At 28.0% G+C, this 22006-nt stretch overlaps 1 protein-coding gene across 1 annotated transcript; it reads left to right on the forward strand.

The window, feature by feature from the left end:
- Positions 1 to 878: 878 nt before the first annotated feature.
- Positions 879 to 3753, forward strand: LOC108463208 (7-deoxyloganetin glucosyltransferase-like). The gene is made up of 2 exons (XM_017763148.2): positions 879 to 1618; positions 2627 to 3753. The coding sequence occupies exons 1-2, from the start codon at positions 1108 to 1110 to the stop codon at positions 3562 to 3564; spliced, it is 1449 nt and encodes a 482-aa protein (XP_017618637.1). The 5' UTR covers positions 879 to 1107; the 3' UTR covers positions 3565 to 3753.
- The last annotated feature ends 18253 nt before the right edge of the window (positions 3754 to 22006 follow it).

Below are 22006 nucleotides of genomic sequence, written 5' to 3' on the forward strand. Positions count from 1 at the left end.
TGTGAGCATTTTAAGTTGAGATCTCTATACATTGGGAGTAATAGAGTGTGATTCACTTGTATTGTGGAATAAGTATAATGGAATAATTCACTAAGTTAAACTCGTAAGGACTGCATAAAGAAACCTTGATATTCTTTGTGTTTTTGTTTGCATAATTTTTCGCAGTGTCAAGTCATAATAACTAATTCTATCAAGCACTTCCATTAACTATTGTGTTATTAAATAAACAATTGTAGGTAACACAACACCTTACATATATTTGTTGAAATATAGATTTTCAGGTCAACAATTTCATAATAAGGTTAATAATAGTATCTAATTAGATCAATTTCTGGATCTTCATAAAACAGAAAGACGGATAAATTAGAGTAGAGAGATTTTTATTTTTTTTTAAATTATGATCACACCTTTATGATATTAAATTATATATAATATTGGTGATTTCTTGAATATTAAGTAATGGTGGTCTTCATGTGTCCATTTAGTGATAGAGAGCTTAATTTCCCTTCATCTCGATCTGGAAAATATAAAATTGGAGAAAATATGGAACAAATCTTCCTTTAAACTAATAAGAAAAGGGTGAGAGAATCTCGATAACAATATGTAATCATCTATTTCTCGTGCTTTAATGATACTTGATCACAGTAACTACATAGCTAGCTGTATTTTAAATGTTTTATTAAGATCTCAAATCTTTGACTTTTCCTTTTCTTTTCTTTTGTTTTATTATTATAAGAATCGTGATTGGTTTCTAAACTTTAAATGTTCCAATTATATTTTAACATTAAATATCAGGCTAGATCTAAGATGTGATTAATTCATACATGATTAAAAGATGTACCAAACCAAATCCAAGTTGGCAAGTCAGGTAAAGATGACAGTTGAACCTAATTAGAACGATGCTCTAGTCTGATATTCAATTGGACTTAATGATCTAAAATTTGGGGTCAATTTAAATTTTGACTCATAGTTTGAGGACAAAATAGTTGAATTAACCCTATAAATAATTTCAAGCACTAAAATATATGGCTTAAATACTTGGTGCTTCCTTTAAAGCTAGGTTTCCACCATTGTTGTAAGGCACACCAAGGAAGAAAGAGAGAAAATATGGCACCCATTTCATTACCCAACAAGCCCCATGCAGTATGCACCCCCTACCCAGCACAAGGTCACGTAAATCCGATGCTCAAAGTGGCCAAACTCCTCCATTTCAAAGGCTTCCACATCACTTTCGTCAACACCGAGTACAACCACAAACGCTTGCTCAAATCCAGGGGCCCCCACGCCCTCAATGGCTTGCCTGACTTCCGGTTCGGGACAATCCCCGACGGCCTTCCTCCGCCGGACATCGACGCCACGCAAGACATCCCCGCGCTTTGTGACTCCACTAGCAAGCATTGTTTGGCTTCCTTTCGCCGACTCCTTGTTGAGCTAAAAGCTACTTCCGGTGTCCCGCCGGTCACTTGTATCGTCGCCGATGGGTGCATGTCGTTCACTCTCGAGGCGGCTAAAGAGTTAGGGATTCCCAGTGTGTTGTTTTGGACACCCAGTGCTAGTGGTTTCTTGGCTTATTGCCATTACCGACGGCTTATTGATGAGCGTTATACACCATTGAAAGGTTCAAAACTGTCTGGTTTTTCTTTCAAACTCTTTTGGTAAAATTTGACTTTTGTCCCTGAATTATGCTATAAATTTGAGATTTAACCCTTATATTTTAATTTCACATATTTAATTCTCTTATTTTAATATTGTTATTAATTAGTTCTTTAATCTTGTTATTAGTTATCCCATATTGGTAATACAATTAAATATTTACTAGATTAAAAATATTGTTTCTTTTATTTTAAAATTATATTTAGAAATAAGGTTTATAGATTAAATTTATTTTTAAAATAAAAGAAACAATAATTTCACAATGGTTATTTGAATTATTATAAAAGATGAAAATTATTAAAGTAGGTTCTAATTTTATCAAAAAATCTAATATAATTGTGCATATTAAATTTAAATTAATTTTTAAATTTAATAATAATGTGAGTGATGCAATAATAATTAAAAACATGATAAGTAGTTTAATATTAGTTTAAAATATAAAATATGTAATTAAATTTGAAAAATAAATAAGATGGGAAAACAAGGAGGGGCTAATGTTGAATATGCCCATCCTTTTGTTGAGTGACTTTGGCCGTTTGTCTGCAACCACCACAAACCCCAAAAAAATAATTTTTTAATTAGATAAAGAGTGTCCGCAAACACTCCAAAAAAAATTTGAAAAAAAAAATACATGGGTACTAGTAATCTAATATCCAAAATCCTAAAAATTAGTGGTGCCAGCCATTTAGAAAAAATACTGGTGCCAGCTATCTAATTTTTATAACTTAATTTTACTATTCATTTTAAGTTATTTGGGTGAATATTCTTAAATTAGGGTTATTTTTATAAATATTATTTTTTTAGGTCAGATGGTAAAATAACCTCACTTTTAACAATTAAAATTGTAGAAAGTAAAACTTTTCTAAAAATGCATCCTTAAGCATTCATCTTTAAAAGTAAATCTCGAATATTAGCATGGTAAAAGGACTGAAATCCTAATTTGACCCCTAACAATTTTTTCCTCATTGGGCAGATGAATCCTATATGACAAACGGGTATTTGGATACAGTCATCGACTGGATTCCGGGCATGAAAAACATCCGCATAAGAGACCTTCCAAGCTTTGTTCGAACAACGAATCCAGACGATATAATGTTGAATTTCCTTGCGACGGAGGGCGACAGAGCTTCCAAAGCTTCCGCCATAATCGTAAACACCTTCGATGAATTGGAACATGATGTCGTCAAAGCTCTATCCTCCATCTTCCCCAAATTTTACACCATTGGACCCCTTCACTTGCTCCTCAACCATATCCCACCGTCGTCGCCTTTAAGCTCCATGGGGTCCAACCTGTGGAAAGAAGAGCCGCAATGTCTTCAATGGCTGGATTTAAAAGAACCCAAATCGGTCGTTTACGTTAATTTCGGGAGCATCACGGTGATGACGGCGAATCAAATGGTTGAATTCGCTTGGGGTTTGGCTAATAGTAAAAAACCCTTTTTGTGGATCATTAGACCCGATTTGGTACGGGGGGATTCCGCCATTTTGCCGCCGGAGTTTATCGAGGAAACTAAAGACCGGTGTTTCATGGCAAGCTGGTGCCCGCAAGAGGAAGTACTGAACCATAGCGCGGTGGCCGGGTTCTTGACGCACAGCGGGTGGAATTCGACTGTAGAAAGCATTTCGAGTGGGGTGGCGATGGTTGCTTGGCCGTTCTTCGCGGAGCAACAAACGAATTGTTGGTTCGCTTGTAATGAATGGGGTATCGGCATGGAAATCGACAACGATGTGAAAAGGGAGAAAGTGGAGAAGCTGGTGAGGGAGTTGATGGAAGGAAGGAAAGGGGAGGAGATGAGGGAAAACGTCATGGAATGGAAGAGAAAAGCTGAAAGAGCCGCGTGTTTGGATGGACCGTCCTTGTTGAATTTGGATAGGTTGATTAATGAAGTCTTGCTCAAAGGACATGAATGATCAACTTTTTTTTTTTAAAAACAGCAGCAATACGTCCAAAGACCATAGTGCAGTTCCCATGTTCTTGGGATCTTACTTTGTCTGCGTCCAATAAAAGATTCGAAGGGCCTTTGGCTTGTTGAAACGTTGTTACCCCAATTTAATTATCATTAATCAAAATTAATAGTTAATTATACCAATTTCTTTTCAAAATTTATTAAACAAAATAACCAAAAATTGTACATAACATTTACTTTTTAATTCCAATAAATTTAAAAAGGGCTAAAAATACAATGACAATATTTTTCTTTTTTTAAATCGAAAAAAATAAATAAATAAATAAAAACAACAGCAGTAACAAAATGAGGGTAGGTTTTAGACTTTAATGTTTTTTTGTTTTATTTTAATTTCATAATATTTTTTTCTTTCACCAATTATATATTGGGCGCATATTTATAATCTCGGTGGCAGGAGGATTAACCAAACTAATAGTTCAAACTATTGAATTTTTGTGTCCTATCTAATAGCAAGGGATAATGTTACTTTTAGTCCTTAATTTTGGTAACTTTTTTCCAATTTAGTCCTTAATCTTTTTCTTTTATCCATATTAATTTAGGAAGTCCGGCGAATCTAAATGACCAGCCCCAGTAAAACTAAAAAATTATAATAAACTAAAAAATTATAATTCAATCTGCTCATAAATGGTAAAATTATAACTGAATATGCTAAATTGTATTTTGCTCCCTCAAATGAAAAAATATTTTTAGTTCTTTTTAAAAATTATGAATAAAAAATCAATACATGGTAAAATTATATTTTGAGAACTCAAAAATTTACAATTCAATTTCAACCCCTCCAAAGAAAATTTCAAGAAAGTCAAATTCAAGTTTAGCATTTTTAATATAGGTCAGGCTTGGATTGGGCCAAAGCATAAAAAAATCTGAAGTTTTCCACCAGCCCAATCCATTATCAAGTCTTACCCGGACACTAGTAGCGTACTTTTATTTTATTTTATAAGCAACATTAAAAAATTTTCATGTGTCTTTTTAAAAAAAATATTTTTTAATATTTCACTATACTCTTATAAGACATTTGTCAACCTCTTAATCCTACTTATGAAGTCCAAAAACTCCACTGGTAATATACCAAATGTTTTAACATTTTAAGGCTGTTTGTGAAATAAAAAATACACTGCACTAAAATAATAATAATAATAATAATAATAATAATAATAATAATAGATAAGATATTAATTTTTTTAGCTAATAAATATTCAAAATGGAAGAAAAAACTCTTAGTTGAAACAGTATTTAACCTAATTATTTATTTTATCCTGGTAAAAATTAAAATATTTATATTAAATTCAGATAAACGAAAAAAAAAAACAAACCATTTATCATCAAATCCACTATAATAGAAACTTGTGGAGAAATATGAATGAACCATAAGCCTGGGGCAGGGGAGAGCCCATAGCTGTCTTAGAATTTGGGTTTCGTAGCCCAAACTCCTAATAATTTATAACTTCTTTCAACCCCAAATCAACATTCCAGTTTAATTAGTGGCCAAAATCTAGTCTATATTTTTATTAAAAATCAATAATTTATATATATTAAAAATTTAACCTCATTTTTCAAGTTTTAAAATAATAAATTATATAATAAAAATAAAAATATCTTTTATTATTTGCTATAAGAAAAGTAAAAAGTTCCGCAAGTAAAATTAGAATCAAAATAAGCATCCCTTAGAAACATAATTTAAAATTTTGAAGGGTATATTATAATAATTAATCTAATTTTTATATATAAAAATCTACCATCAAAATATAAAAAAAACCCATAACAAAATTCGCATCCTTCTTACTTGTAACATCACTCAATCAAATACACTATTAATATATATATATATATATATATAATTAATGGAAGTAATAAAATTTGTATAATAAAATTAAAATGTATAAAAATATCAAAATAAAACTTTAGTTGAGTGGTAAATTAAAAGTATTCCTAATGCAATTGTTTTGGGTTTAAATCTCACCATATGTATATTTTTATTTGTTTTTAGATAAAAAATTAAAATATAATCAAATAATATAATTTATTTTAATTACAGAAGAGCATTTTTATAATTTTTAATTAAATCGGTGATCAAATTAAAGGTGACACTAATTCAATCAAAAGCTTAAATAATAGTATAAATTATAGGGATAGAATTTTTTTTCTCCAAAGGTTACATGTTATTGTTATCAATACGATGGCATCGAGTGGTGTAGGAATAGGCCAGGGTTCTCAAATAAGATTATATAATGATAAAATCCCATAAAATTTTTAATTTTAATTTTACATTTTAAAATGATAAATTTATAGCTAACCTATCAAAAAAATTTATATTTTAATTTTAACTAGATCTATTTATGAGTTAGACTATTCGCTCAAGCCTGAAAGTTCATCCAAAATTTTAAAATGTTTGGGTAAAAATATTAGATCCGAAAAATAAATTCAAACAAAAAAATTAAGTCAATTTAAAATATAGATTGAACTCAGCCTTAAATACTTAAGGCTTGAGCTAGGTCCAACCTCTTTTTAAAATTTTTTATATAATGTAATTTATAATGCATAAAAAATTCTAGAGTAGTATTATGGTATTATGTACTACAATAATGTAAACATTAAAAATATTATGATTATATATATAATTTTAATAAATAAAAATATATAATTATTAAATATTAAATTTAAAATAATATAAATATATATATATATTTTTAAAATAAGAGTAAAACTAAAATGAGTTTGGGTTAATCATTTACAAATATTGACGAATTTAAACAAAATTTTAAACTTATATTTCAGGTCTAATTTAAACAACAATAAAATACATTAATATTAAGTCTAGAACTAATCCGACTCGACCCATAAATACTTCTATCTGTTTTCTTAAAAAATTGCCAAACAGAGGAGAACCTCAACTACTGATACAAATGGGTGTTGACACTAGCGAATCATGGTTTGCGCGGATGAGACCAGATTTTAGATTACCCTATACACTAATCCCATTCAAATATCATCGACTTTACCTATGTTTGGACAAATAATCTTTTAGCCCAGGTCAACTCAGCTTTGGGCTTGGGCAAAAACCTTTTACCTTGGTTAGACTTAATCAACTCGAATAAAAAATATTTTTATTTAATTTCAAGAATTAAAATACAAAAATGCTTTTAGTATTTTATCAAACAATAAAAGTGGGACATTTAATCGGACATAATTGAAATTCAACATCAACATAGGCTCCGCTTGTTTCACATAAAAGGTTTTACGAAAAATATTTTGTATTTTTTTTTATATTTGTTTCATATAAAATAGGATGATCAACGTAAAATATCTTCCAGTCAACGTAAAATAACCCCTTATTCCCATAAAATATCTTACCAATTTTTTTTCAGTAAGACATTTTCTAAACTGATAAGCTTTCTTCGGCCTAGGCCTGGTCCAGCCCAATTTACAAAAAAAAATTTGTTTTTTTGCTACTGTTTTGTTATCATTTCACTATTATATCGCTATTATTCTGTTATTGTTTGGATATTATATAACTCTTGTTTTATTATTAATTTTGTTATTATTTTAGAGGCATTTGCTTACTAAGTTCCATCTATCTTAGTGTTATTTAAGTATAAATATTTTTGTAACCTCCCCAACTCGGCCTAGATGTTAGACCGGAAACCAAGAAATTATATCGGTCATCAGAATGGCCTAATAGCGGTCAGGGTTGATAAAATAGTCATTTTTAAAACATTTTTTTTATTTTGGTAGAAATATTTAATCTAGTTCCAAAAAAAAGTTTACGAGTTTAACAAAAATCGATTTAGCTTAACTTTCCTACACAATGGTGACTACTTTTAAAAAATTAATTAATTTTTGGTTTATTTAATACTTAAAATTTTATAATTAGCAGTGGATAAATTGATACCTAATATTAGTTTTAATAGAAGTTGTATTTCATGCACAAATAATTAAATTCCCCAATTTTAATAATCTAATCAAAGTTAAAGGTCATGCACGTTGAATAGTCCCTAAAAACTTAAGTCTCATGCTACAGTTTAAATAAAACATTATAGTTTCTAAATAATGAAATTTTCAAATAATAAATCAAAAATATTATAATAGACAAAATTGAGTCGAGTCCCTCCAAATGTCGTGTCCGCGTCCTAACATAGTGGGATATCTATAAAAATGAAGAATAAATAGGAGTGAGCTATGAAGCTCAATGTGAGTTCAATCACAAGAAGATCAATGCAAACAATCTATTGGTCATATTAAATAATAACGTATAGTATAATCGTAACCAAACAGCAAATTAGAGAATCAGTTTTTTAAATTAACCATCAATAGTATCACAGAATTCACAATACTAATTTTAGCATATCGATTTTTTAGTTCATCTCATCATCACAATATCCTAATGTTCACCATTATGTATATGCTTATGAATGCAATACAATTTCAATTATAAAAAAAGGATCCTACCCCACCGCTACACACTATAGTAGGAGTACTCCAGAACTCCTCTACCTTTTGACCACGTTGTGGATAAACCACAAAAGTTACAAGTTCATACGCTGCTAGATGGTTGTGAATGCATAACATATTTGCAGATAAGAGCTGCCAGATAATGGGTGGATGAACCACCAGTGTTGTAGGTTAATATGTTGTCAGATAGTTGTGAGTGCACAACATGTTTACAAATTAAAGCTGCTAATATAGTGTGGCTAAACCACTCAAATGGTACAGATAAAAACTGATCAACTTCCTCCGTTCATATTGTCTCATCCCATACAATGCGATATAGCATGCTTAAAATAGATCAATATAGTAACATTTAATATGCCTTTGACAAAATATTACGGTAGCAATCATTATGCTTATAACAGTTCGGTTTAGTGACAATTATTATGCCTATAACAAATTAATTCAATAGCAAAATGCATGTTTATCATGTGTTCGGTTTAGCGGCAATATAAGGTAAGTTCTACGTACAATCACAAATATAGATTTAATAGACATATATATCATTCTCAATTCATGTAATTATATATATAACATTAATTCAACTAATCAAGTCATGTATTCTAACTTTATTAATATTATTAGGGACTTAATTAAATAAAATAAAATACTAAAAACAATTTAGAAACCATTCAGGACTAAACTGAATAAATCACAGAATTTTGGATAAAACTATAAAATTAGGGCACATGGCCATGTGGCCAGGTCGTGTGCAATGACTTAGGTCGTGTAGAGGGGTTACACAGCCGTGTGGAAATTGTAAAATCAAGGCACAGGGGAGACACGACCATGTGGTAGGTCATCTAAAAGCTTTGGGCCATGTAAGATTAAAAATTCCTAGGGTTTCAGTGGGAACATGGTCGTGTAAGGGGCTGTGTTGTAACAACCTGTTTTTCAGTGGTGATGTAACAATGGTTTCAGGACCACAAATTTCCATCATGTCAACCTATAAATATTATTTATAGAATATTTAAGGAGTCATTAGAGTTGTATTAAAATTTGGTTAAGAAATTTTAACATTTAGATAGCTAATTAAAGAAAAATGACTAAATTGAAAAAGGTGCAAAAACTTAGTAATTATTGATTTTATATGATCAAATAGTTTAATTACTAAATGAGGGAGAACTTATGTAGCAATTAAACCCTAGCTATTATTGTTGGACGACTTAAGAATAAAATTTGGTTAAAATGTATGTTTATATTAAAGGTAACTTTGTAATTTAATAATTAAACTTAAAGTAAAACAATGATAAAAAAAATAATCTTCTTTAGTGGGATTTATCACTGAAAAATCAAGTTGGGAAACCTCCATTGAAGGCTTTGAAGCTTCGGCAAAGTTAATGCTTGCATGTAAGTGAGTTTTTCACCTTTTTTTTTTTTGTAAATTTTATATTTTTGAGATCGTTGCAACTAGGTCCAACTAGCACGTACTTTCATTTTCTAATATGTTAAAAATTTTATAAGTTTCAATTGATGAATATTGAATGTTTTTTATGATAACTATGTGTTTGAAGTTTTGATTGTGATTTATGGTTGTTTTGTAAAATGATTTTAGTTGGTATTTTATTAAAGGATTAAATTGTTAACATGTTAAAATCACATGGTTAATTGGTGAATAAAAGGTGTTTTATGGACTTTTTAGAAGCCTTGAACATTTTTCTAGTATGTTGAGTATTTAGAAATGATTAATTTGATGATTTTCGGATTAAGAGACTAAATTGCATAAATTGTAAAAGTTTGGGGCAATTATAGATTTAAAAAATGAAAGGATAAATTGGAATATGAAATGTAAGCTAATAATTGGGAGATTTTATATTTTAGATCGAGACCCTGCTGATTTACGTAGAAAAGGAAAAATTGCAAAATAGTTCTTGAACTTTTGCAAATATTATAATTCAGTCCAGGTAAGTTCGTTCGGTTTATAATTTAATATCTACATGAATTGTATGATGATATGATATGAAATAATGAATATTAATTATTCTACTGATAATGTAAGTTTGTTTGGGAAAATGTTATTGAATTTCGATACTTGGGTCGGATAAACGCGAGATAAAGTACAACTGAATGACGACGTGGTATATGGAGATTGGAGTGGAGATTGATGTGGTGTGTTTTATATATTTTTCCCAAGTATACTGAGGTTCAGCATTTGTTGCGAATCCTCGTGTTATACTATTCTATTCTGGCGTGTTATAAAGGCAAATGTATGGCCTATGAGCTAGGCACTTAGTGCCGAGGCGAATTATTAGTTGGATTAGCTCTCATAATCGCTTGGAGTGTTATTGGTTGGATTAGCTCTTATGAGCATTTGGCGTGTTTCGTTTGGACTAATTGTGTACTCATATATGTAAGTCGTTCATCAGGTCGTAAATTATTGTATATAACTTATATAATGACTTTGAATGGCATGACATGTACTTGACATCTTGAATTGACTCCGTTGGTGACATGTATGTTTTCTCGAAGATTATTATTTGAGTTTTGAATTAAGATATGCAATTCACCATTATGCAATTGTGGATGATAGGAAACATGTGTTGTTGAATCATATTTGATTTGATTGCTATATTTACTTCGATAAGATTTATTGTTTCTGTCTGTCGAACTTACTAAGCTTCAATAAGCTTACTTGTGTTAATTTATGTTTCTTTAGATACTTTTGAAGGTTGGACGATCGGATTAGCACTTGAGTCATATTATCCATCCATTTTCGATAGTTTTTGAACGTTTATTTTGGATTATATTGCATGTAATAGGCTTGTTATGCCATTACTTTTACTTTAGTATGTAAATATATATAGAGTGTGCCTAAGTGCAAGTTGATAAAATGAGTATCACTACAATGATATTGATGTTTATTGGGTAAATGTTTAGTTGATGACTTATTGCAATATATGAATATTGGAAGATGCCTTTGATACAAACTTTTAGCATATGTATGATTAATACGTTATATTGAATTGTTGTGAATTGAGGTGCCTATTATAGACATATTGGTTAGAAGTTTAAGTTGTATGAATTGACATGCTTTGGTTGATGGTTTATATTGTTGTATAAGGATGTATACTTGTGGTACCATTAAGGGTACATTGTTAAACACTTAAGATGGTTGAATTAGCACGATTTGAGCTTGTTTAATGGCATTTTGAATAGGTTAATGGCTGGTAAATGAATTATTTAGTGTTCAAGAAATCTTGAAATAGTAAACTTAATATTTAAGGTTCATTTAGGTGCACATGGCCTGAGACACGAGTTGTTACACGACCGTGTGCCATACACGGTCTGAGACATGACCGTGTGTATTAAGTCAGTGTGTTACACGGCCTAGTACACGACTTGCGATACGGACGTGTGTCACAAGTCAGAAAGTTATACGGTCTGGCACACAACTTACGACATGGTCGTGTGACCCAACTCAATGAGTTAAATGGGTAGAGACACAGGCTGGGACACGGTTGTGCATCCCAACTTCAAAAGTCACACGACCTGGGGCATTCCACACGGCTGTGTGTTCCCTATTTTCAAATTTTGCAACTTTTTCCCAAATATTCTGATTTGTTTTTATTTAGTTCCGAATCGTTTCCAAATTAATTTTAAGGCCTCGACGGCCCAATTTAAGGCCCAAATATACATGTATACTAGGGTGTTGATGAGTTTTAAGTGATTGTTGTTAAATGACATTATTGAGATGTTTTGTTATTAAAGTGTTTGGATTTGCTTGGTAATATTCTGTAACCCTAATTCAGCGATGAAGACGGGTTAGGGATGTTACACGTGTGATCTACACATCCGTGTGGCCTTATTTCGAGGCACGGTTTGCACCTATCACTAGGGTCTCGAACGATGTTCCTCACTCTCAAATCTGGTCCGATGCACCTAAAATGGGACCTTCAAAAGACGATTTCACACGGCTAACATTTGTTTTCTAAGATTTATCAAGATTTAACGATATTAACGAAAGTTTTGTCAAAAACTGTGAAAGATTGACTAATTGATTTGAAATATCAATATCGGATAGAAATTCTACGAAATTTGGGGTCCTAATCTTTAGATCAAGATGCACTTACCGAACTTGATGGAATTACGAACTATCAACTATGAATTCTACAGTCAGTAAAGAATCAATTTATCGAGAATCAATTTGATATCGAGAGCAAAAATAATTCTAACTATGGAGAGAAAATATTTTGCAAAGAAAAGGGTGGAGAATATTTTGCAAAGAAAAAGACCAAATTCTAATAGGATTTAAAAAAGGGGCAATTGAAAACCAATTAGGAGATAAATTGCTTAAATACCTAGGGTAATTTACCTAAAATTTCGATTGAAAGGAATAAAATATTTAGAATTAGATAAGGATAGTTCGACCTTGGGTATAAGGTAGGGGAAAACAAATATATTTATTCATTTAGGCAATTACCCATCTTATTCAATTTTTACTCCAATTAATATTTATTTTAGAGTGATCTTCATATTTGTTTGCTGAAAATTAAAAGAAACGAATGAAAAAGGTATGGTTTGAACCTAAGACCTCTAAGAGATGTACAAGCTCTTTAATAATCCAACCTATAACTTATTTCCTACTTATTCATTGTAACTAACCCCCTATATTTTGGGGTGTGATACTTTTTTTAATTTATTTTTAATTTATTGAAAAACATTTATTTTAATATTTTTAATATATTTGATGTATTATATTTTTTAAATTTGCTTTTATATAAAAATAATTTAATACGTCTGGGTCGGGCTGCGCTCGGGTTTTAGCATTTTTATTTGGGTCGAACTTGGACAAAATTTTAAACCTATTTTTCAGGTCAAGTTGAGCTGAGCCCAGGCCTAGAAAAAGGGCTTAAAATTTTTTCATGACCCGACCCACAAATAGCTCTATTCATTGTTGAAAAAATAAAAGGGAAAGCTTTCAGAGCAGGGAAGCTCTTTTCACTATCGAAGAAACAACCCATCTCCGACATCGGCACCTCTCCCTCTTCAACGGCGATAACTCAGGTAAGGATACCATTTTTCGTAAACCCAAGCCCCTTTATACTATTTTGCATATTTTAAGCTTGTCTTTGCTTTTTTGTCTACATTTCTATTGTTCTTCGGAGCTTCTATGTTCTACCATTTTTTGTTCTTCATGTTTTACAATTTTATCATAGACTTAAGCCCTTTTATTAATTTAATGTTAAGTTAATTTATTATTACTCAATATTTATTTTTTATAACACAATCATAAATCATCTATTCGCTTTGATTGTTTTTAATTTATGACTATTAATATTATAGTTTAATAATTGAGTAATATTATATATTTAATTTGATGAATTTATTTATAAATATCATTGCAATATATGCAAAAAAAAACAATGTAAAAGATAGATTTATAGATATAAAATAAACTTAATTAAACAATAAAAGATAGGAAAATCTCAAATGTATGTTTGTTTTATTGAACGCAGCTTTTATGAAATATTTTCAAGAAATTTGCCAAACAACAGAAAATATTTTACACAGATTCATTAAAACACCAGAAAAATATTAATTTTTTCATAAAAGTAGATTATTTTTCAAACATTATTTTTCGAAAGTTATTTTTAATGAAACAAACAAAGCCTTAAAACTATTTTTTAAATTAAATTCAAGTTAGGAATGAACAAATCTAATAATATTCCAAATTAGACCAGACTATCAAAACTTAACAAGATGGATCTAGTCATACGAACCAATTTGTAATTTTTAGCTAACTATGACATTGAATGCTGACATATATACATTGGAAATAAAGTTTCGAATTATATATTGCCAAACCATGCATATTTTAAAAAAATAATAATAAGATGGGTTTTGATGAATGGTACGTTTATTTGTGATTAGTATAAAAATAGTAATGATAATAAAATTAAATATTATAAAAATATTATAACGTGAGATACAAAATAAGATAAACGCATTATATTATACCGTACCGTACCTCCCATCTAAACTCACACTAAATACATGACTAAATTGCTAATAGAATTAGAGCCCAAATGACGTTAGTTTCATCAAGCCGTCAATATCCTCCTCTAAAAACCTTCGTACATATGACAATAAATCAACAAGTATAACCAATTAATTCATTTCACTCCCTTCATGTCTTTGACTCTATATATATATATATATATATATATATATATATATTATATTACAGCTGTTGCCTGTAAGATTCTAGGGTTTTTTTTTTTTTTTTTTTGCTTTTTCCACTTGTAGTCAAGCTGTTGATTTTTTGTCAATATTGTTGAAATAGATGGATTTGAATTACTTGGATAGTTAATTAATTAATGAATTAATCTAAATAAGGGTATCAAATCGAGTTTTAGATCTATTTGTATTTCTTATGCGATTAATATTTTAATAATTTAATCGTCATATTTTATATTCCATTTATATATATCATGTATGTAAAGTTTGACATAAAAATTTTCTAATTATTTATTTTATGTAAAAGAAATTCAACCATTAAAATTATTAATATAGATAATAATTCCAGTGGATATGATAGAGATATCGGATTAATTCAAAATTTTGTATATATAACAAGTACAAATATTTTGATATATTAAATAATTTGATTGCTAAAAATATTATTTGTACAAAAATTATAGAAGAGTGTAAAACCATTTTAGCTTTATGCCAGTGTAAATGAATTCATTCTCTATAAAAGTGTTATTTGTTTTCTTTATATCAATTGTTCTAGATTTTTTCTTTACAATTATTTACTTTTCCTATTTATTTTTTGTAATTTTAGACGAATGAATAAGTGACCCAATTGATTGAAATAATTGAATTGAATATCATTGATTTGACCAATCGAAAAATTGAATTTTATATGTCTTTTCTCTATAATAATAACATTTATTTATGAAGGTTGTTATCTATTGACGATTCAATTTTTAAGTTTAGAATTGAACTTCACTCGACTTAGTTTATCAAAATAATTTATTTTATTATTTAAAAATAAAATATTAAAATATATAATTTTATACATATATTTATATATTTTATAATCAAATTCAAATAAAAATATTTAATTTTAAATTTAGGTTGGAAAAATCCATGCCTAATCCCAAGTCTTTATATGAAAGCTACAATAAATTAATAGATTTTAATTTTTAATTTTAATTTTTAATATAGAAATTAAAATTAAAATTTTATTAAAATACGAGGACTAACAATATATTTTAACCTAATATATATATATATATATATATATATATATTTATCTAAACAGCTGTTGCCTGTTAGATAAAAATGATGTGGTTGTTTATTAAAGACTTAGGTGGGCGGCTTTGCCCTTTGGCAAACAGCTTGAATCCATTGTCAGCCTATGGCAATATAATGCCAATTTGGTGGGATAAAATATTCATTCTCATAGCATAAACACCTTATATATGGGTTGATTCCACCAAAAACCTCTAAACTTTAAAATATTTTAATTAAATCCTTAAAGTATTAGTATTTATTAATTATGTTTTTTGTTAATTTAGTTAATTTTTGTCAACTCACATGTAATTTAGAACATATTTAAAACACATAAATCAAATTGTAAACGTATTTCCTTACTACATGAATAGCTTAATTTATGTATCAAATATTTTCAATACATCGTATCTAAACCATCCATATGATAAACACAAACATGTTTATGATTAATAATTAAATTAATGAAAGGACTTAACTGATACAATTCAATTAAAAGTTAATTTAAAATCTAAACATCAATTTGAAGAGATTTGGTGAAATTAACCAATAAAATTAACCCTATATACTGGAGTTGTTTTCAATATTAGGTTTTAGTGAGTGGTAAAGCTATCATATTAGGGTTGGGCAATCAAAATAATAATAAAGAAATAGAAAGCAGAGGCTGACCCTGATTTTAAGTGTAAAAATACGATTGAATGTTATTTCCTAATAGCCGTATGATAACGTACATGGCGTCACTGTTCCCATCTTTATAAAACTACTAATTTTGTGTAGGATAGGGTTAGATGGAGTTTAAATTTGATTTTAAAAAGCTCAGGGATTAAATACTTTATTTTACCATTTAAATTTCAATTTAATTATAAAAATATATAAATATTATTATAAAATTCTTTCGCGGTGATAAAATGCTTTCGAACTTTTAAAATAATAATAATAATTAAACACTATTTTTTTTACACTCATTAGTAGGGGTGTTCAGTCGGTTAATCAACCCCGAAATAACATTAAACGAATTAACCGGCTCTTCAAAATTTTAAACCGTTAACTTAACCGAAATTTTTTCAAAAAAATTAACCGAACCGAAATTTTTCGTTAATTTAGTCGATTAACATAATTAACAGAAAATTATATATATATATATTTTATTTTTGGTTAAAATAAGTATAAAATTAACCAAATTAATCGAATTAACCGAATTACCCAAATTACCTAAATTAACCGAATTATTTGTATAAAATTATATATTTTTTATTTTTATTTTTATTTTTATTTTTATTTAAATTATTTGTAATTTTATAATTGAGTTGGGTACTTAATATATATTAGATTGGGTATTTGGGTTTATGTTTGATTGGGTTTGAGTGAATAGTCGGCTATTAATATATTATAATTTTATTTATTATTTTCGATTAAACCAAAAAAATTTGGTTAACTGACCGGTTTCGAACCGAATTAACCGTTAATCGAAAACTCAAAAAATTATTAACCGACCCCCTACCGAATTAATTCAGTTAACTGATTGATTAACCAAATTGGTCGGTTAATTGAATTTTTTCGATTTTACCCGAATTTTGCACACCCCTACTCATTAGGTACTTGAACTTTCAAAATGCATCAAAAAGACCCTCAACTCTTTTTCAAAAAGAGCAATTAAGTCTATTTTTTTACACTAAATTAGGTACTTGATCTGTCAAAATGTATAAAAAAGGCTCTCAAACTTTTTCAAAATAAGTAATTAAGTCTCTACTCCTTTTTTTTCACTCCATTGCTAAAATGCATCAAAAAGACCCTTTAATCGTTAAAGCTAAACCGCCCTAATTTTTTTTAATTAAAGCCACCACGTGTCTTAATCACGGCGTGACATGTGGTAAAAAATGATTAAAATAAATAAAAATTATTAAATTTTAATAAAAAATTAAAAATTATAAAAATAGTAAAAATACTTAAAAATATGTAAAATTTTATAAAAATCATAAAAGTTATAAAATATATAGAAATATAGAAAATATTAAAAATTTTATAACATAGGAAGAAAATTATTAAAAATATAAATAAATATAAAATTAGTAAAAAATTATAAAAATATCGCATCGAAAGAAGCATTTTATAATTTTCCAATAACTTTGATTGGTTTTTATTTATTGTCATTTTTGTCACATGTGTTGCGATACATGATGACTTTAAGTAAAATAAAAATTAAGGGTCATTAACTTTAATGGTTAAAAGGCTTTTTGATGCATTTTATAATTTTTATAAAGTTTTACAAGTTTTATATTTTTCTAATTTTAATAAATTTATATGTTTTATATATTTTATTAAATTCTAATAATTTTATAATTTTTATTAATTTTTATTTTTTGCCACATGTCATACTGTGATTGTGATATGGGGTGGCTTTAACTAAAAAAATTAGGGGTAATTAACTTTAACGGTAAACTATTAAAGTTTATGTTCAAAGGGCCTTTTTGATATATTTTGGCAATTGTGTGAAAAAAAAAGGGACTTAATTGCATACTTTGAAAAAATTTGAGAGTCTTTTTAGTGCATTTTAAAAGTTTAAGTACTCAATTAAAAATATTTTTGGAAGAAAAGTTATCCAGAATAAACTGTTTTTAGTTAGAATTTTTGACTTTTTAAAAGTGCTTTTGAAAAGTCCTTCTGAAAAGGAGAAGTTAAAATTTTTAGGTTTTCCTTTCCCAAAAGCACTTTTAGTGCTTAATTACTTTTCACCCTCCAATAATATAATATTTTTCTTTTTTTCTTGATGTTTAATTACAAATGTGTTAAAATCATTCATTAAAAATAAAAAATATTTTTAAAATAATAATTAAAAATATTTAATAATTATATTTAAATATTTGAAATGTAGTTTATATATTCTAATTAAATTTTATAAGTAATTAATATGTATTACCTAAAAATATTTAAAATTTATATTTCATATATTAAAATATTAACAACAAGCTATAATAAATTTTTATATTCTTACTAAAATATAATAATATTAACTAATTTAAATTTTATTTAAATGCATATTTGTCATTTGATAATAACATGTCTAAAATAGATATTTTATTTTTCAAAATCTTTTTGACAGCAATACTAAACACTCAAATTTTAAACTAAACTTTTCAAAAGCACTTCTTAGAAGCACTTTCCTATAGTATTTTTTAAAAATATTACCAAATTAACCCTAAATGTAGGAAAAAAAACTTAATTATTTTTTAAAAAAGATTGAGGAATTTTCTCACTCAAATTATTTTTAAAATTTTAAACAACGAATTGGATAGATTAGTCTTTATAGGTGAAGTGATGAAAGAGCTGGACAAAGAGTGTTGTCAGGGGTAAGCCTTATTCCATTGACTAAATGGTATAATATCATTTTTAGTCCCTCTTAAAATTAGTATTTCGATTTAATCTCTTTAAACTCGAATAGTTTTCATTTTTGACCCTATAAAAATTAACAAATCAATTTAGGTAATTTTGACACCAATTTTTTAGCTATTGTCTTCTTCTTCTTTTCTTATCTCAACCCCTCACCGTAAAATTTCATATTTCATCACCGCAGCTTAATATTTCCTAAATAAGGTTTGGGATTTCAATACCGTAAATGAAGAAAATAACACTAAAAAAACTTGGTCACTGAATCAATCAGACTCAGGATTTAATCAAAAAGGGAGATTGGACCCTAAAATTAATGAATGAAAGGGAAAGGAGGTTTAATTGAATGGTTGGTAGGCAAGGGCGGCGTTGATAGGCTAATAGCCTACATATTTTGTGATTGTGTATTGGCCTCAAAAGCAAGGTTTTTGAAGTTTGAACTCACGAGCTGCATGAATCCAAAAAGCTTATGTTAAAAAAGTCTTATGGCTTTTATTACGAGACCCAATATCATGTCGATATCATGAAAAATGTCACCTTTTGTCACCTTCTAATTTTTAGAGAATTGCGTTGGGAAGACCAATTCCAAGGCTTCTTAGTTCACAAGGCAACCATTTTGAAATTGAAAAGTAGTGGACCCATTTAATTTTTATTCAAATTTCATTTCAACCCTCCTTCATTTTGGATTAAGTTAATTTCAACCATAGTTAGGTCATTATAGGTTTAAATTATTTTGAGTTTGTAGCCGCTTTAGGTTCATGTTGTTAGGGTTTGGATCATTTTAGGTTTAAAGTTTATTTCAATTTGAGTTAGACTCAATTCGAGTTTAAGTTCGATAGATTTAAATTGTTGACTTTTTTATGATCAAATCGAGATGAGTTGAGTATGAATTCATATCGATCAAATTGGATCATTATCCGGATCGAATCGACAAGTTTACTACTCAAAGCATTATTTTATATACTATTAATAAATTAGATAATGATACATCAGCAAAATTAAAAACTGTTTTAACTTACTAGAAAAATGAGGTTCAAAAAGTTTAAAGAGTCTCACATAATGATTTAAGGTATAATAACAAAAATTAAGGGCGAGTTTAGATGGACGATGTATTTACCTGTGATCAGTGTAAAAAATAGCATAAGCAGTAAAATTAAATATCATGAAACAAACAGTAAACTAAACACATCATATCGCATCCCACTACCAATCCAAACCCATGTAAAATGAAACAAGTCATCATACGTCTATTTTTATTATACATTTGATTAAATTTGTAAAATGTAATTATATCCAAATATAAACACAGAGATGAATCCCTCCTAGCCCAAGATTATGTAGTCCATGAAAGGAGTCAAATAAAGATGTTTGGGTAGAGCGGGTCCGCATGATTGGCTGGTTAGACATACCTGATATCATTACAAGTTTTCGCAACAGCGGACAAACGTGACCATCATTATCATCTTATATATGCACTTCCCTTTCATAATTTTGCTTTTCCAATCATTGACATACAATATTGGATACTTTGAAAGGATTTAATTTTAAATTTTTAAATTTTTAGAGAGTTTAATTAGAATTTTTTAAAAAACAAAAGTTTAATTAAAATTTCATAAATAACAATAAAATGCTTAATATGAATTATTAAAGTTTTTTGGGGATTTTATCACAATTTTCAAAAAATAAAAGTTTAATGGAAATTTTCAATTTGGATTAGACCCTAAATCCTAAACTCAAAAATTTATTCTATTGTTTAAAATTAAAAAAAATAGTGTTTGTTTACACTTAATTATAAAATATTTGTTTATATATGTTTTTAATATTTATAAACAATAAAATGGATCAAGCCAAGCTAGACTAAGGTTGATAAATATAAACCCAAATTTGGTCCGAGCTATCTGGATCATGAACACCTTTAATGACTATCATAGGTTAAACATCATTATTATCATGTATTTTTATTTATTTGAATAAAATTATTTAATCATAATTTTGGAACTTTTATATAAAATTATCCTCAACTCTTTCGGTAAATTCAAACTATCATATAAAAATTATGGTTAAAATGTGGTCCAAGTCCTTATACTCTTTGTATATTTGGATTTAGTTTTCTTACTTTTTTACAAGAAATATAGTTCATTTACTTTTCAGAAATATAATTCTTAAAAGCTTTAAATTCGTGTCTGTTTTTCTCATTAATATTATTTCCTTCTTATATTCAAAATTGTAACTATTTTTCCTACTCGTATCTATAAGATTATAAAATTTTACTAATAAACTTGTTTTTCAAATAAATTTTATTAATGAACTTAAAAGATTTGTTCATTATAATATAATGAATATCTATTAGATGATCCGTATTAAAATTAATCCGCACATTATAAAGTAAATTAAGGTAAAAGTTTTAAGAAAGTTGATATATTTAGGAGTGGATTGCATTTTGGTCTCTTTATTGAAAAAATGGGTAAATTAACTCTTATATATTTTAAAACATGTAAATTAGCCCCTCGGTTAAATGATAATGTGGAACATTAAATCCAAGCTGAAAATCATTTTTTATGGCTAAATTGTAAAAACAATCACTCAACTATGCCTTTCGTTTTATTTTGGTCACTCAACTATTAATTTTTTCAATTTAGTCATTAAACATTTCGAAATTAATTTTTTTGGTAAAACGAAATTAAATATTTTAGTCACTTTGAGCTGATGTGGGTTTTTTTTATTGGTCTAGTAACAAAATTAGCCCTTTAATGTTTACACATTCTATCAATTTGATCCTAAATATGAAAAAAATTAAACAAATTTAGCTCTCAATGTTTAAAAATTTGTCATTTTAGTTCTAATTCTAAAAGTTCTATAAGTTTGACCCTCAATATTTACAAAATTTATCAATTTAGTCCTAACTCTAAAAATTTAAAATATATATATATTTAGCCCTTTATAACCCACCAACTAACCGATGTGAGATATTAAAATAAGAAAAAGAGTAGTAGAGTACCCTCTTTCAAATCACTTGCAAAAGAACTATAAAAAAAGTTAGGATAAAACAAAAAAAAAAGTTTAAGATCCAAAAGAAAATAAAGACATTAAAAACGTTATTTGTTTGGGTAGTAATGTAACCAATTATTCCAAATAGATTCCAAATCAATTGGTTTGGTCTAACGTGAAGCTTAAATTTTATTAAAAGAAATTGTTGCAAGTGACTTGAAAGAGAGTACTATTTTTCTTATTTTATATCTCACATGTGTTAGCCAATTGGTTATAAAGGGTTAAAATAATTT

Source organism: Gossypium arboreum, chromosome 13, assembly GCF_025698485.1.
Source record: "Gossypium arboreum isolate Shixiya-1 chromosome 13, ASM2569848v2, whole genome shotgun sequence".
In the NCBI taxonomy this organism is placed as follows: Eukaryota; Viridiplantae; Streptophyta; class Magnoliopsida; order Malvales; family Malvaceae; genus Gossypium; species Gossypium arboreum.

What these genes read in the sequence shown, in the direction of transcription:
- LOC108463208 (XM_017763148.2), top strand. Translation starts at nt 1,108, where the DNA reads ATGGCACCCATTTCATTACCCAACAAGCCCCATGCAGTATGCACCCCC. An exon ending in GCGTTATACACCATTGAAAG is followed by an intron (nt 1,619 to 2,626) that starts GTTCAAAACTGT and finishes CTCATTGGGCAG; the next exon opens with ATGAATCCTATATGACAAAC.